The 15,438-nt window shown below is 43.4% G+C and overlaps 1 protein-coding gene across 4 annotated transcripts in view; it reads right to left on the bottom strand.

The window, feature by feature from the left end:
- The window catches only part of kctd10 (potassium channel tetramerization domain containing 10), a 35,051-nt gene extending 20,476 nt beyond the window's left edge, over nucleotides 1-14,575 (bottom strand). For 2 of the 4 annotated variants that reach the window (XM_059987874.1, XM_059987875.1), the window contains exons 1-2: nucleotides 14,509-14,575; nucleotides 4,221-4,434 (exon numbers count right to left, since the gene is read on the bottom strand). In XM_059987874.1, coding sequence (XP_059843857.1) covers nucleotides 4,221-4,434; nucleotides 14,509-14,511 — 217 coding nt within the window. In that variant the 5' untranslated portion in view covers nucleotides 14,512-14,575. Of the gene's footprint in view, nucleotides 1-4,220; nucleotides 4,435-14,352; nucleotides 14,432-14,488 lie in introns of those variants that run through there. The other 2 variants (XM_059987876.1, XM_059987877.1) reach the window with 2 other exon arrangements.
- Nucleotides 14,576-15,438: the final 863 nt, after the last annotated feature.

Below are 15,438 nucleotides of genomic sequence, written 5' to 3'. Positions count from 1 at the left end.
TCTTGAACAGGCCACTGCCTTACTGAGAATGTGATGCCGCATTGCTTCTCTTGTTTTGTGATGTCAACCTTGGATTTCAGGGAACACTTTCTTCTAGACTTCATTTCCCCGCACAAGACTGGAAGCAATGGGATTGCTTGGGGAAATGTTCTAGTTGTTATTCTTCTCCTCACCTTGGCAGCAATCTTGCAGTTTCCTTCGCATTTTATTTTGTTTTTTTTATATAAGGCTCAGTTGTTAGCTTGATGCTCACAGATGGAAAGTGTACAAGGAGCCGGCTGCACTTGAACCCAGGATCACCTGTCTCAAAGTCCGATGCTGATGCCACACCACCACCGGCCGGCAGTAGTTCCATACCTACACATTATGTCCAGTCGTGCAGAGTTGGGGAATGAAGATTAGTCTTTAGTCCAGTGCTCGCCCTATTGATATAACAGATTGCTGGAGGCATCACTGGTATTCTCTCTCCATGCCTGGTGCTTGGTGGGTCCTCAAGGTTTCATATCCATAGAGCACGGGGATAGCAAATACATTAAAGATTTACACCCCATTGTCCTGCAGGTCACCAGGGAAAACACAGCAGCTTCCACAAAAGGAGATTCACACATGACTAATAGTTAAATTTCACAGTGAACCTGAATAGTTAGTTGTTTCTCTCCCCACATCTTCCGCCCAACAAACTGAGCACATACACAATTCAAACATGAAATAGCACATCAAGTGGGAACCATAGGCTCTGTTATGTGCATTTAAGAGGAACAAGTGTGGGCATTCTCCCATGGCACAGCCATAGCATAGCGGAGGGTTAAAGATGATGAAAATGAGGGCTGGAATTGACTGACAGTCCAATAAGGGCGGGAATGACCTGCTAGGAAGGAAAGCAGGATTGGCACAATTACACTTTGTTTCAATAAGCGCCCTTTAGTGTCTTGCGTCACTATTTGAAGGAGTGACAGTATTTTTCCAGCAAATATTCCAAGCATGCACAGTAATGGATATGATATACTCAGCAACAGAACAGGGAAAAGAGTTTAACAGGCTTATAGAAATCGCTTGGGGCTGGGATCCAAGGAAGGTTACAGAAATACAAGGGGAGACCGTAACCTTTGACATTTCTTCTACAAATAGGACAAGATATCCATTCTAAATATAATCAAGCAATGACTGTAAGGTTCATTTTGTTCTCTTGATACAAGAATAAACACTACTTAGAAAACATGGTGCATCAACTTGGGATGAAAGTACTACCAAAAACTCTCATTTCTAATCTTTCTTCCCCATGCCCCCCTGCACATTCTCTTTGTTCCTTCCACCCCCATACCCAATTATTTGTGTTCTACCCTTCCTCTTTGCAATTGTTTTGTAAAATTATCTGAAAAAAAATGATGCAGAAAGCATTAGACAACTTAGTGCAGTCATTCAACTTAGTGCAAAATGGAGCACCATATGGACCATTTCAACACCACAGCTTTTGGCAGCTACGCAGTTGTTTTTTTAAGTTTAGGATTTTGGAATGCCAATTTGTTTTGAAGTTGGAATGTTGCCTTGTCGATTTTTCCCCCACGAGAAGGTTTCACATCTGCTGCACATCGACTAAATTGGGTTAGAGTTGTTTCTATTTCAAAAAGCGACAGGGCTATCCTGCTTCTTTCAATCGGGACGTGTCCGATGGGATCTTAGCTGGATGACAACCCCATCTGGTTGCTCAAGGCCATTGTAAGCCTGCAAGATAACTAATTCCCTGATCCCATGTTTCATCTCCATCACCCAAATGAAAATGCCACAGATTTAACTCTAGTCTGCTGGTGTAGATTCTGTCTCCCCCTCACCTTTCGATTTCATTCTCTCTTACGCTCTTAGCGTCTGAATTAAGATCATCTGTATTTGTTACGGGTACATTGAAATATACAGTGAAATGCATCATTTGCGTCAAATCATATCAGCAATGATTGCACTGGCAGCTCGCTTCCAGCGCCAACATGACACACCCACAAATCACTAACTCTAACTGTACATCTTTGTAATGTGGGAGGAAACGAAGGCACCCAGAGGAAACCCACGTGGTCATGGGGAGAATATAAAAACACCTTACAGACAGCAGAGGGAATTGAACCCAGATCTTACAGCTGGCACTGTAATAGCGCTACGCTGACCACTATGTGACTGTGCCACCCAATTATTTTATTTTTATTTAGCTACAGATACAATGTGGAACAGGCCCTTCTGGCCCAACAAGTCACAGCACCTATTAACCCCAGCCTAATCACGGGACAATTAAACTACCAACCAGTACGTCTATGGACTGTGGGAGGAAACTGGAGCACCTGGAGCAAACACACACAGTCACAGGAACGCCTTACAAATTCCTTACAGGCAGCGTCAGAGTTAAACTCCAAACTCTGATGCCCTAAGCTGTAACATGTCATGCTAAATGCTACTTTGCTGTCTCTCTCAGGAAATAATTTTCACAATCTTTACTCAATGCATTATTCATTTTTATGTCCTTGTACAAGTACAAAGTTAACAGGCTCCTACAGTTAGCAAGCAGGAAGACACGGTGTGCAAGAAGCCTTTTTGTTGCAGTTACGCAGGCATTGGTGTGGTACTACACACTTTAATGGTCTTGCTTGAGGAAAATACAACTGTCTTCACGTGGTTGCAATTAATTAATTAATTCTATTTCCCACTAATAGAGATCAAATACAATGGACCCAGATTCTCTGTGGTTCAGAAGAATGAAACATGAGCCTATTGAAACTACTAAATCCAAAGAGGTCTAAATGCAAAGAGATAATTCCTTGCTTCAATAATCTCAGGATTATTCTCAAAAGTTTAAAATCTCAGGATAAAACTTAGCCGTGAGGAGAAAATACTTCAGAGGGGATCATACACATCTGGAATTCTTTACTCAGAGTCTGTCAATACTTAATTACATTCAAAGCCTAGATTTACAGTTACCACAGAACATCACAGATGTGACAGGAAAGTTGATGATGAAGAACTTCAGATAGAATTTTATTGATTATAGAACAGATGCAAAGGATGGCATGGCTTAATTCGGATCTTGTTTCTGTTGATTTGACTCTAAATTCACTCACAGGATATGGACATTACTGGACTGACTGGCTCATTTAAAACTTGATTGGAGGGTCTGGAGTTATATATAGTTAAACTAAATAAGAATGGCAGATTTTCTTCCCTGAAAAGACATGGGAAAACCAAATGGGTATTTTTTTTTATATAGAGCTGGCTCTATCCAACACCGCAACAGGCCCTTCAGCCATACTAGAGCAACATCATGGATTGCCCCTGCCGAGCCACGATCTCACTCATTCACACCCACACCACAGCGCTCCTCTCTTAGATGTCAGTTATAGTCAGCAACACTGCTTCAGCAGCTTAGAGGACAAAATACCATTGTAAATATTATTGCTGATAACCCACAATCGGGTGGACATATGTCTCTACCAAAGGAGGTGCAAGGTATTCCTTCCCTCTGCTAGCCTGCAGGTCATGTAAAACCAGTCTGTTCAGCTATCCAGGTTAGGCAGTAGGCAGACAATCTCTGAAGTGTATTGATGATGGGTCACCCATCTTGTAAAGACACTGCCCAGAAGGCAGTAATGGTGAACCACTTTTGTAGAAAAGCTCACCAAGAACTTTTCACAGCCATGGAAAATCCATGATTGCCCATGCCACAGGACTCAGCTCATAATGAACAAATCCACAATATAAAAGTAAGGGGATGAGAAGGGATATCCACATCATAGGTGAAGGTCAAGGATGGGTTGAGGACATCCACATCTTGGAGGTTAGGGGACAAGTAACTGAACAGAGAGGAAACATCATACTCTTGTGCTCTGTTCCAAAATATGACGATAGATTCATTGCGACATTCCCTCTTCCACTCCTATTTGTAAAACTCTGGGGGCCAATGTGCCTCTGATCAATGGTCTCGGCCTTCCAATAATTAATCAGTACTAGAATTACTTTGCTACAGCCCTCCTAGCAGCAGCCTCACATACAGTAGGAATATCAATTCTTAACCTCCCTCTATCCATTTAAAGCCTCATGATGTCACCAGATCTCCCCTGGAGCAGAATTTCCCAAACCATTTTATGCCATGGGTTCCTGTGGACCCCAGGGTCGGAGATCCCTGCAGTGTGAGCGTACTGACCTGTCTCAGCCAATGCAGAAGGTCAAACAGACAATTCTTTTACCTTCGCTATCTGTCAGCACCTCCATCCTGCCGCTGAACATGGCCTTCAGCATGGTGTCCTGCTTGGTCAGCGTCTGCATGGTTGTGTAATAGAGAGCACCTCCGACGTTCAGTTTCACATACTTCGAGCTCGGGCTCGCCCCTTTGAAAGATGTGGTACGGGTGGATGCTGCAGGCACTGGACTCACCGCACTTTCGCCTGACATTCTCTCTTCCTGCGTGGACATACCAATGTTCAGTTACAATCCCCTTCAACCAAGTGGACGTTCCCTCCACCTCATTCAACATTAAGGAAGCATTTCATATTACAATTTAGTTTATGCAAAATCCTTTTAGGTAAATGCCCCATCATGACATTGAACCACAGAACCCTTGACAAAAGTTATGGGCACATGTATTATTATTGAGTTTAGGTCTTTGATCTCTCTACCCAACAGCATTGTGGGAACACCTGCACCCAAAAGAATGCAGTGGATGTTGGATTAGAATGTAGAATTGTTATTTTCTAGTATTTTCCTTGTGGCTTAACTTTTTAAGCTGATTCTGTTGTTTCTAGAAGTTTCTCAGTTTATCTGAAGCAGATGTCACACTGCTTGAATCTGGCTCAGAATCGGATTTCTTGTCACGGCCATTTGTCATGAAATTTGTTGTTTGCGGCAGCAGTACAATGCAATACATAATAAAGCAGAGAGAGAGAGAAAACAATAATAAAATAATAATAAACAAGTAAATCAATAATGTATATTGAATAGATTAAAAAATGTGCAAAAACAGAAATACTGTATATTAAAAAGAGTGAGGTAGCTTCAAAGTCCATTCAGGAATCAGATGGCAAAGGGGAAGAAGCTGTTCCTGAATCACTGAGTGTGCGCCTTCAGGCTTCTGTATCTTCTACCTGATGGTAACAGTGAGAAAAGGGCAGGCTCAGGGTGCTGGAGGTCCTTAATAATGGATGCTGCCTTTCTGAGACACCACTCCCTAAAAATGCTCTGGGTACTTTGTAGGCTAGTGCCCAAGATGGAGCTGACTAAATTTATGACCCTCTGCAGCTTCTTTTGGTCTTGTGCAGTAGCCCCTCCATACCAGACAGTGACGCAGCCTGTCAGAATACTCTCCACGGTACAACTATAGAAGTTCTTGTTGACATGCCAAATCACTTCAAACTCCTAATAAAGTATAGCTGCTGTCCTGCCTTCTTTATAACTGCATCGATATGTTGGGACCAGGTTAGATCCCCACAGATCTTGACACCCAGGAACTTGAAGCTGCTCACTCTCTCCACTTCTGATCCCTCTATGAGGATTGGTACATGTTCCTTCCTCATACCCTTCCTGAAGTCTACAATCAGCTCTTTCGTCTTACTGACGTTGAGTGCCAGGTTATTGCTGTGGCACCAATCCACTAGACGGCATATCTCACTCCTGTACACCCTCTTGTCACCACCTGAGATTCTAACAGCAATGGCTGCATCATCAGCAGATTAGTAGATGGTATTTGATCTACGCCTAGCCACACAGTCATGGGGAAGCATTTACACAGCACCTTTACGCAATAGCATTTAAGGTGAGTGAATTCTGGAGTACAAGCCAGAGAGCTAAAGGTGCAACTGGCTCTAGTAAGACAAAAGACAAGGCAGTGACATGTGAACGAGACCACAGTTGGAAGCAGATAATTACAGGCAAAGCTCTGAACAGTTCAGCTGATCCCTATAATCTGACTCAGTGCTGGAAATAATGGAACACTGGTGCAATTTGACCCTTGGGACCTATAAACACACCAAAACCAGTCAGTCAGACTGGAGAACTATTTTGCATGAACAAGGCCCAGATCAGCCCAATCTCAGGACCCACAGGTTTGCAGACCTGTCTGCCCTCAGCTGGTTATTGTTTTAGATGTGCACAGTGGCAAAGTTAAATGTTCAACTGGTCAATCAAATGAATTAAATTCCAAATGAATTACCAGCAGGCCTCACTGGACTATTCTCCCTGAAGCAGCCAAGATGTTTCCACATCTGTATTTGTAACAAACTCTGTTTAGATTTCATCTTGGTGGGAAGTTAGTGTAAAGCTAATATGGCACCAGTGATGCTGTCACAGTAAGGAATTTTTACATTCTCTACGTGACCACATTCTAAAGACATACAGGTTAACAGGTCACACGGTATTAATTAGGTGACGTGGGCTCGGTTCTGATGGACCTGCTACCGTGCTGAATCGCTAAATAAGCTAAATCGTATTCGTGCTCAGTCTTCCAACACCATCCTTGAACACTGACATGCCAGCATTCCACAAACCTACCAAAATCAACAGCCATTCTTCCTGTGAAGGGTGCCAATGGCAACACAATATCTCACATGTTTCAGGGGCACCACATGGTTCTGTAGTAAAGAATAACCCTCTGCAAAATTAACCAGGCACCATCTGAAATGCAACAGTCCACCAATGTGAGCTAGCCGTGACTCATGGTCAGACAGTTGTGGGTACAAGCCCCAGCCCAGAAGTCACTTTCTCCATAGTCCATGGTATCTTTGCATCGGGGAGATTGAAAGAAGTTTATAACACACAGGCTTGAGCAAGTACAATACTGAGGCAGTGGTGCAGATGGGTTCAATGTGAACTTTGCCCTTTGGGGATGGGGGGGGGGGAAAGAGTCCGAGCAGCAAGATTAACTTTGCTATTTTGACCAGCATCTGTTTCTCGATTAAACACCACTAAAAGGTCACATTGAAGCTTACGGCTCTTACTGCACAAAATGGCAGTCACATTTTCAACATTACAACAATGGCAGTACTTTCAAAAGTACTTTGGAATATTGAGGTTATGAATGGTGCTGAAGAAAGTCAAGTCCTGATATTTAACTAGAGTTTGGCAGCCAACTGAACAGGTGGCCATAAATTGGAACTTGGAAGTGAAGAAAAGGGACTGTTTTAAAGTAATTAGTGTAAGGGTTGGAGAGGCATGAGAAAATATTCTCTCAGGTGGTGGATGGCAAGAAAGCTCATTGTACTGAATAAGTACTGGATGCATACAAGTAAAGTGAAAGTTAAATTTATTATCGAAGTACATATACGAAGTAAGCCACCATGTGCTACCCTAAGATAATTTCCTTGCAGACATTTTCAAGAAAATACAATAGAATGTATGAAAATTATAAATACTGACAAATAACCAATGTGTAAAAGACGACATTGTTATTTACTGAGAACACGAGTTGCTCACACTCTTTGAAAGTAAGTCTGTAGTTTGTAGTCCAAGTTCAGAGTTGTGATGAGTGGTGTGAAGTTATCCACACTAGTTCAAGAGTCTGGTGGCTGTAGGTAATAACTGTTCCTGAACTCAGTGGTGTAACACACAAGGCTTATAAACTTCCTACCCAGTGAGAAGAGAGCATGGCCTAGGTGCTGGATAGTGAAAAGACAGGAGCTCGAGTAGAAGCAGGAAGATCACTCTTTAGGCTGATGTACACATGATGGGAAGAATGGCCTCAGGTGTGTCATCCTCTTCTCTGATTTTACAAGGAATTGATCAGTGGAGCAAGCTACTATAACAGCTTCTGGGAACACTGTCTTTGCCTTTTCTACTGTGCAGAACCACAATGTTTAACTATCCCTTATGGACTCTAACACTTGCAAGGAAATCTGGCTTTACAGGAAAGTGAAAAGCAAAAGGTTTTGTCTCAGAAACATATTGCAGGAAGTCACAACACAAAAGAAACCAGGGCAGCTTTGAGAATCAGTGAACACACAAGTGACCAGTGCTTTCCTTTCCAAGTCCTTTGTGTGGTAACTGAGTTGCTGTAATGGTCGGACGCTGGGGAGCGCGGCAGAGCAAAGGGTTCTGGGAATACAAGTCCATCATTCATTGAAAGTGGCATCACAGGCAGATAGGGTCGTTACAAAAGCTTTTAGTACATTGGCCTTCATAAATCAAAATATTGAGTACAGGAGATGGGATGTTATGTTGAAATTGTACAAGACATTGTTGAGGTCTAATTTGGAGTACTGTTTGCAGCTTTGGTCACCTAACTGGAGGAAAGATGTAAACAAGGTTGAAAGATTATAGGGAAAAATTTCAAGGATGTTGCCAGGTCTGGAAGACCAGAGTTATTAGAAAAGATTGAATAGGTTAGGACTTTATTTCTTGAAATGTGGAAGATAGAGGGATTTCATAGAGATATACAAAATTATTAGGGGAAATGCAAGGTGGCTTTTTCCACTGAGGTTGGGTGGGACAAGAGGTCATGGGTTAAGAGTGAAAGGTGAGAAGTTTGAGGGGAGCACGGGGGGACGACGACGGACTTCTTCACTCAGAGTTGTGACAGTGTGGAACGAGCTGACAGCAGAAGTGGTCCATGTGAGCTAGATTTCTACACTAAGAAAAGTTTGGATAGATGGACGGATGGCAGGGGGATGGAATGCAGGTCGATGGGACTAGGCAGTTTAAACAGCTTTGTATGGGCTAGATGGGCCGAAGGGCCCATTTCTGAGCTGTACTTTCCTATGACAATGACCATCACAACAAACCTTGTCAAGATCACAAGGTTTCAGAAAGGCACTGTAATTCCTCATCAGGGACACACATCAAACCAATATATCCAAGTATAACATCTTTAAACCCATCAGTTGTTTTCCCATATATTAATGTCCACTTCACAAACTCGGGTTACCAGCCCTGGATCCTGACCCCGCCAAAGAATCCCAGGCAATCCCTAGAGGTCTCAAGGTGCCTAACCAAGGTCTGGATAATAATGCTTCCAGCCCAGAGCAAGTCTTTAAGCTTATGGACACAGTCTTTCTTAATATAAAATAACAATGAATTATCAAGATATAACTGCATTGCAGCAGACAGGAGGGCTCTGCAAGAGATAGTTAAAAGTGTCTAGTACATCAGCAGGAGCCTGCAATGATGGACGGACGGGGACGGACCGGGGGGGGGGAAGGAGGAGAGAGACACAAACACACACAGAAAAAGGCCAGCAATATCACAACAGATCCATCCCACACTGCTCATGGACTGCCTGTCCCACTCCCAACAGGAAGAGACTCCAGTGTTCATACTAGGAACACTAGGCTCAAAAGCTATTATTTCCCACTAGCCATCATACACAAACACATCACCAAACGCCACTTTATGTACAGTCTATAGTGTTACGTGTACATTGTGTTGTATAGAATTGCTCTTATATTTATTGTATTCCTTATGGTTATTTTTTCAATCTGCTGCTTTGGACCTGGAGTACAATTATTTGTTCTGTTTACATGTGTATCGTGAAGAATGACAATAAACAACCTTAAACACGTGCAGCATCAATGATGCAAATTGACCACCACACTCACCTTCTTTAATACAATGACTCAAATGTTTCAAAAATAACTTTATGATGTATTTTGGTATATGGATATGAAAAACTGACTTCCTCTTTGTTGTAACACACAAAATGCTGGAGGTACTGAGCAGGCCAGGTAGCATCTATGGAAAGAAAATAAACAGTCATTTCAGGCCAAGGCCCTTCATCAGGGTTGGCTGCTCCCTGTTCAACTGTACTCTTTTTCCATACATGCTGCCTGGCCTGCTGAGTTCCTCCAGCATTTTGTGTGTTATTTTGGATTTCCAGCCTCTGCCGACTTTCCTCTTTGTTGTGGTTGGTTTCTTGCACCATTGTTACAGGCTCTTCACAGAGGTTCCTCAAATTCCTACTGAAAATCGTTCAAAAAAAAAAACCCTTTCTCAACTCCTCGAAAGGATGTAACTGCAGTTCATGCAAGGAAATAATCGCAGTGCAGTCACATCTAATGCTGCCAGAAACAAATGTAGTTTAACCACTTACTCTGAAGTGCCATCAATATTGCTAAATCGGAGACACAACAGATGGGGAAAGAGGTGGAAAGTGCGAGAAGAATCCTTTAATGCAAAATGTAATATGGTCTCAAATTCTCTGTCTATTCCAGGAAAGGAATGCTTGAATTTGCAGGGAAATAGGGAATGATTCTGGTTAAATAAATGGCACATACTTAATGGACCAAATGATTTCTCTCTGACCCATAACAATATCAATGAATTCTATGATTTGAATCATGCCTATCAGATAGAATAAAAAACATAGCAGCAGAGTGGAGCAGGTAGGGCTGGTCCAACAGTCTTACAATGAGCTTTCTATCTTCCTTTCATCAATAGCATCAAATTAGTATGCTAATTTGATGCTTACCATTAAATCATCTTTAAAGTCACTCAGCGTCAGATAATACACTGCTATGTAAGAGAGTTAAGAGTAATGAAATGTGCTAAAGGGGTGAGGGGCAGTAAAATACATCATGAACATGGTGCACCTTAGGGGTGTGTGCTTAGCCCACTGCTCTACTCTCTCTACACCCATGACTGCGTGGCTTGGCATAGCTCAAATGCCATCCATAAATTTGGTGATAATACAACCATTGTTGGCAGAATCTCAGAAGGTGAGATATACCAGCTAGTTGAGTGGAGTCATAGCAACAACTTTGCACTCAACGTTAATAAGACCAAAGACCTGATGGTAGACTTCAGAAAGGGTAAAACAAGGGAACATAAACCAATCCTCAGAGGGATCAGAAGTGGAGAGAGTTCCTGAATGTCAATATCTCTGAGGAGCTAACCTGGTTCCAACATATCGATGCAACTATAAAGGAGGCTAGACTGCAGCTATATTTCATTTGGTTTGTCACCTAAATGTACCATGGGAGCATCTCGACTGGCTCCATCACCATCTGATAGTGGGGGAGAGGAGTGCTACTACACAGGATTGAAGTTGCGGAGAGTTGTAAAATTAATCAGCTACATCACAGGTACTAGCTTCCGTTGTATCCAAGATTCAGGAACAGCTTCTTCCCCTTTGCCATCAGATTTCTGAATGGACATTGTACACCAGTACTACTTTTAAAAAAGTCTGTTTTTGGCACAATTTATTTTAACATAAATATATATACACACACACACAATTACTGTAATTCATCTTTTTTTCTATATTTATCAAGTATTGCATTGTACTGCTGACGCAAAGTGAACAAATTTCATGACATATACCAGTGATATTAACCTGATATTTTATTTTGAATCCCATAATCAGATATCCTATCTAATACGTCCATCTCTAACACATAATAGTCATAGAAAAGTATAGCACAGGAACCACCCTTCAGCCCATCTAAACTGCCCACTCACATCGGCCTGCACTGGGAGCACAGTCCCCATCTACCTATCCAAACTTCTCTTAAACGTTGAAATTGAGTTCCCACCCACCCACTTGCGCTGGCAGCTCATTCCACACTCTTACCACCTTCTGAGTGAAGAGGCTTTCCCTCATGTTTCTCTTAAACTTTTTATCTTTCACCCTTAACCCATGACATCTGATTGTAGACCCACTCAACCTCAGTGGAAAAGGACTCCTTGCACTAACCCTATCTATAGCCCTCATAATTCTGTACACCTTTTCAGATCTCCTCTCAATCTTCTACTTTCCAAAGGATAAATTCCTAATCTATTCAATCTTTCCTTATACCTCAGGTCCTCCAGACCTAGACACATCCTTCTAAATTTTCTCTGTACTTTCAACCTTATTTACATCTTTCCTGCAGATAGGAGACCAAAACTGCACACAATATTCCAAATTAGGCCTCACCAACATCTTATAACTTCAACATAACATCCCACCTCTTGTACTCAATACTTTCATTTATGAGGGCCAATGTGCTAAACATTTTCTTGACAACCCTATCTACCTATGTTGCCACTTTCAAAGAATTATGGACCTGTATTCCCATATCTTTGTTCTGCAGCACTCCCCAGTGTCCTACCATTCACTGTTTAAGACCTACCCTGTTGGTCCTACCAAAGGGCAACACGTCACACTTGTCTGCATTGAATTCCAGCTGAAATTTTTCCAGCTGTTCTAGATCCTGCTGTAAGCTCTGACAGTCTTCTTCGCTGTCCACTGCACCCCCAATCTTGGTGTCATCCCCAAATCTGCTGATCCAGTTAACCACATTATCACCCAGATCGTTGATATAGATGACATACAACAACAGACCCAGCACCGATCCCAATGGCACACCACCAGTCACAGGCCTCCAGTCAGAGAGACAATCAGACGACTCTCTGGCTCCTCCCACACAGCCAATGTCTAATCCAATTTACTATCTCATCTTGAATGCCAAGTGACTGAAGCTCCCATGTTAGACCCAGTCAAATGGCTCAATGCAGATAATATCCACTGCTTTGCCTTCATTCACTTTCCTGGTAACTCCAAGATTGGTTAGACACGACCTACCAAGCACAAAGCCTTATCAGATTATCCCTAATCAGAACATGTCTACTCAAATATTCATATGCGGTCCCAATAACTCACCCACTATCGATGTCAGGCTCACTAGCCTATAATTTCCTGTTTATTTTAGAGCAGTGGAGCACCATTAGCTGTCCTCCAATCCTCCAGTAAATCACCTGTCACTAGATGACTTAAATATTTCTGCTGGGTCCCTGCGTTTCTGCACTTGCCTCCCAAACTCCAGGGGAACATGTTGTCAGGCCCTGGGAATGTATCCACCTGAATTCACCTCAACTACGTCCCATCAACTAACACACAATCCTATCCAAGAAACACATTTATCTTTCCTCAATGACAAATTCTAACACATAAACAGACTCCTATGCAAATTAATTGTACCAGCAATATACTTTTGCTGTGATAAAACCAAGAATGGTAGAAATACTCATCAGCTGCAGAGAAGCAGAGGGGACAACTGTATAAACCAAGTCCTAACAAAAAGTCATCAACTTGAAATATTAACATTTGTTTTTCTCTCCATTAATGTTGCCTGAGCTGCTGACTGCTTCCTGCATTTTTGATTTTACTTTAGAATAAGCACTGACAGATTGACTCTTTAAACTGTGAATCTTTTTTTGAGATCAGCCCAAGAACAAGTTTTGTAAAATCTGTCAAGCTTCACACGATACCAACATCTTGCTTAACTCTTTATCACTATATTCCAAAGTCATTCATTGTAAAAATAGTTGAAAGGATTCAAACACACACCTAGGCTCTAAACAACTGCCAGTTTAACTTCTTTCATTTGAACATTAATACCTTTTGACAATTTGGCTACTCAAGTAGAGAACTCCATATGATTGAATGCAATATCAATTTATCTTAAAACTTCTAAAATCCTGCACATATGAAAACAGTTGTGTATGAAACAGATGGTGAAAGCAGGTACAGAGCAGGAGGAATGGGTGTTAGGGGGAAGGAACTGTGTGTGCAAGGGGAAGGGTGGTTGGGGAAAGAGGTGGGTGCCAGGCCTAGTGGGGGGGGGGGGGGGAGGAGGAGCAGAAAGAGGAGACAAAAGTGCCAGATGATCAAAGTGCAGGAAAGAAGATGGAGAACAGGTGGGAAGGCACGGATAGGCAGTGAAAGGGGTGAATGGAGGTGCTGGGTGAAGGTTATAAGGACTGGCAGTGGGATAGGAAGGAGGTGGGTGGTGGGGGAGGGTAAGAGAAGAGGATGGATGAGCAGGGAGGTAAGGAAAAAGGCTGTTGTTAAGAGGTGGGTATCAGAGGGAAGGGAGGCAAGGGACAGGGAGAGTGTTGGGGGGGAATGGAGGCAGGGGACAGGGAGGATTTTGGGGGGGATGGAGGGAGGGGACTACGAGGATCTCGGGGGGAATGGAGGGAAGGGACTACGAGGATCTCGGGGGGAATGGAGGGAGGGGACTACGAGGATCTCGGGGGGAATGGAGGGAGGGGACGGGGAGGTTGTTGGTGGGAATGGAGGGAGGGGACAAGGAGGTTCTCGGGGAGAGATGGAGGGAGGGGACGGAGAGGTTGTTGGTGGGAATGGAGGGAGGGGACGGGGAGGATCTCGGGGGGGAATGGAGGGAGGGGACGGGGAGGTTGTTGGTGCGAATGGAGACAGGAGATGAGGAGAGTTTTGGGGGCGAATGGAACCGGGGCGGGGATGAAGGCAGGTGGTGGGGTTGGAAAGGAGGCAGGGTCCGGGGAGGGCGTTGGAGGGTGGGGAGGATGTGGAAACAGGAGACGTACAGGGTGTTGGGAAGGGGGGGGGGAAGAGATTTCCCTTCCTTCCCCCCCCCCGGGCCTACGACTTACACAACGCCCGCCACCCACATCCACCAGGAAGCTGCCGTTTGCCTCCGCCCACAAACGTTCACTTTTGTTCTCTAAAAGCAGAACCACGACCCCTCTCCAACACTTCACGTTTCCACTTTTAACATTAAAACAAAACTTTCCAAGTTTCCGTCTCACCATCAACCCGCCACTGCGCTCCCAGCGATCCCCAAACACACTTCCGGTGACACGCCTCACTTCCGCCCCTCTCAACGGCGCACCGAATTTGCTCCTCTCTGTGCGTCATTTCCCCGCTGCAAATCACTTGGATGAATTATTTTCGCACCGGGCCTATTGCGCGACTTATTAAACCGGTCCCCAGTCTCTCTCCTTTGTAGATGCTGTCTGACGGGGTGTTTTTATCGTACAATTTCAACTCTTTCTTTTGGAAATATTTTTCTCAGAGGAAATGCATTGAGGAGTCAGTGGCGAGATTTACAAAACGAACTTGTTCAGCTTCTATCTTCCGTAAACTTTAACTTATCCAAATTGTTGCCGTTTGTATCCTCAGTGTTTGGCCTAGAGTCAAACAGCATGAAAGCTCAACAGGACCAGGATTCCATTTAGCCCATATACCTATGCTGTCCGAGTACCACATAATCTCTAAACCTTTCTTATTACGGTGCCAGTCCGTAATACATCATCTCTAAATGCAAGGAATTTAATAGACACATGAAGATGTAGAATTATCAGTGAAAAAGCTGCAGTTAAATTTTTCCCTTTGTTTATTTTTGTTTTCTTTCTTTATTTTGCTCAGTTAGACTAGCAGAGATTGCCAGACAGGATAGTTGAATGCTCCTCTTGTGGGATATAGGAAGGCAGGGAGAACTGCAAGAATTGCATCCAGCTGCAGCTTCTAACAATCTGCAATAAGGAGCTGGAGCTGGAAGTGCAGTCTGGATCACTCAGGAGTCTGAGGGGGTGCTAGATAGGACATATAGAGAGGTAGGTACCCCACAGGAAACTGGGTGACAGTCAGGAAGCAGAAAGGACTTAAGAAGCAGGTGCCACTGTGACCAACCCTCTCAACAACAAGGGAAGGAGGAGAGAAGAGGCGAGCTGTGGCGA

Source organism: Hypanus sabinus, chromosome 13 (assembly GCF_030144855.1).
Source record: "Hypanus sabinus isolate sHypSab1 chromosome 13, sHypSab1.hap1, whole genome shotgun sequence".
Lineage (NCBI taxonomy): Eukaryota > Metazoa > Chordata > Chondrichthyes > Myliobatiformes > Dasyatidae > Hypanus > Hypanus sabinus.
Note: the sequence above shows the minus strand (reverse complement) of the source record. Positions and strands in the feature narration are given on the sequence as shown.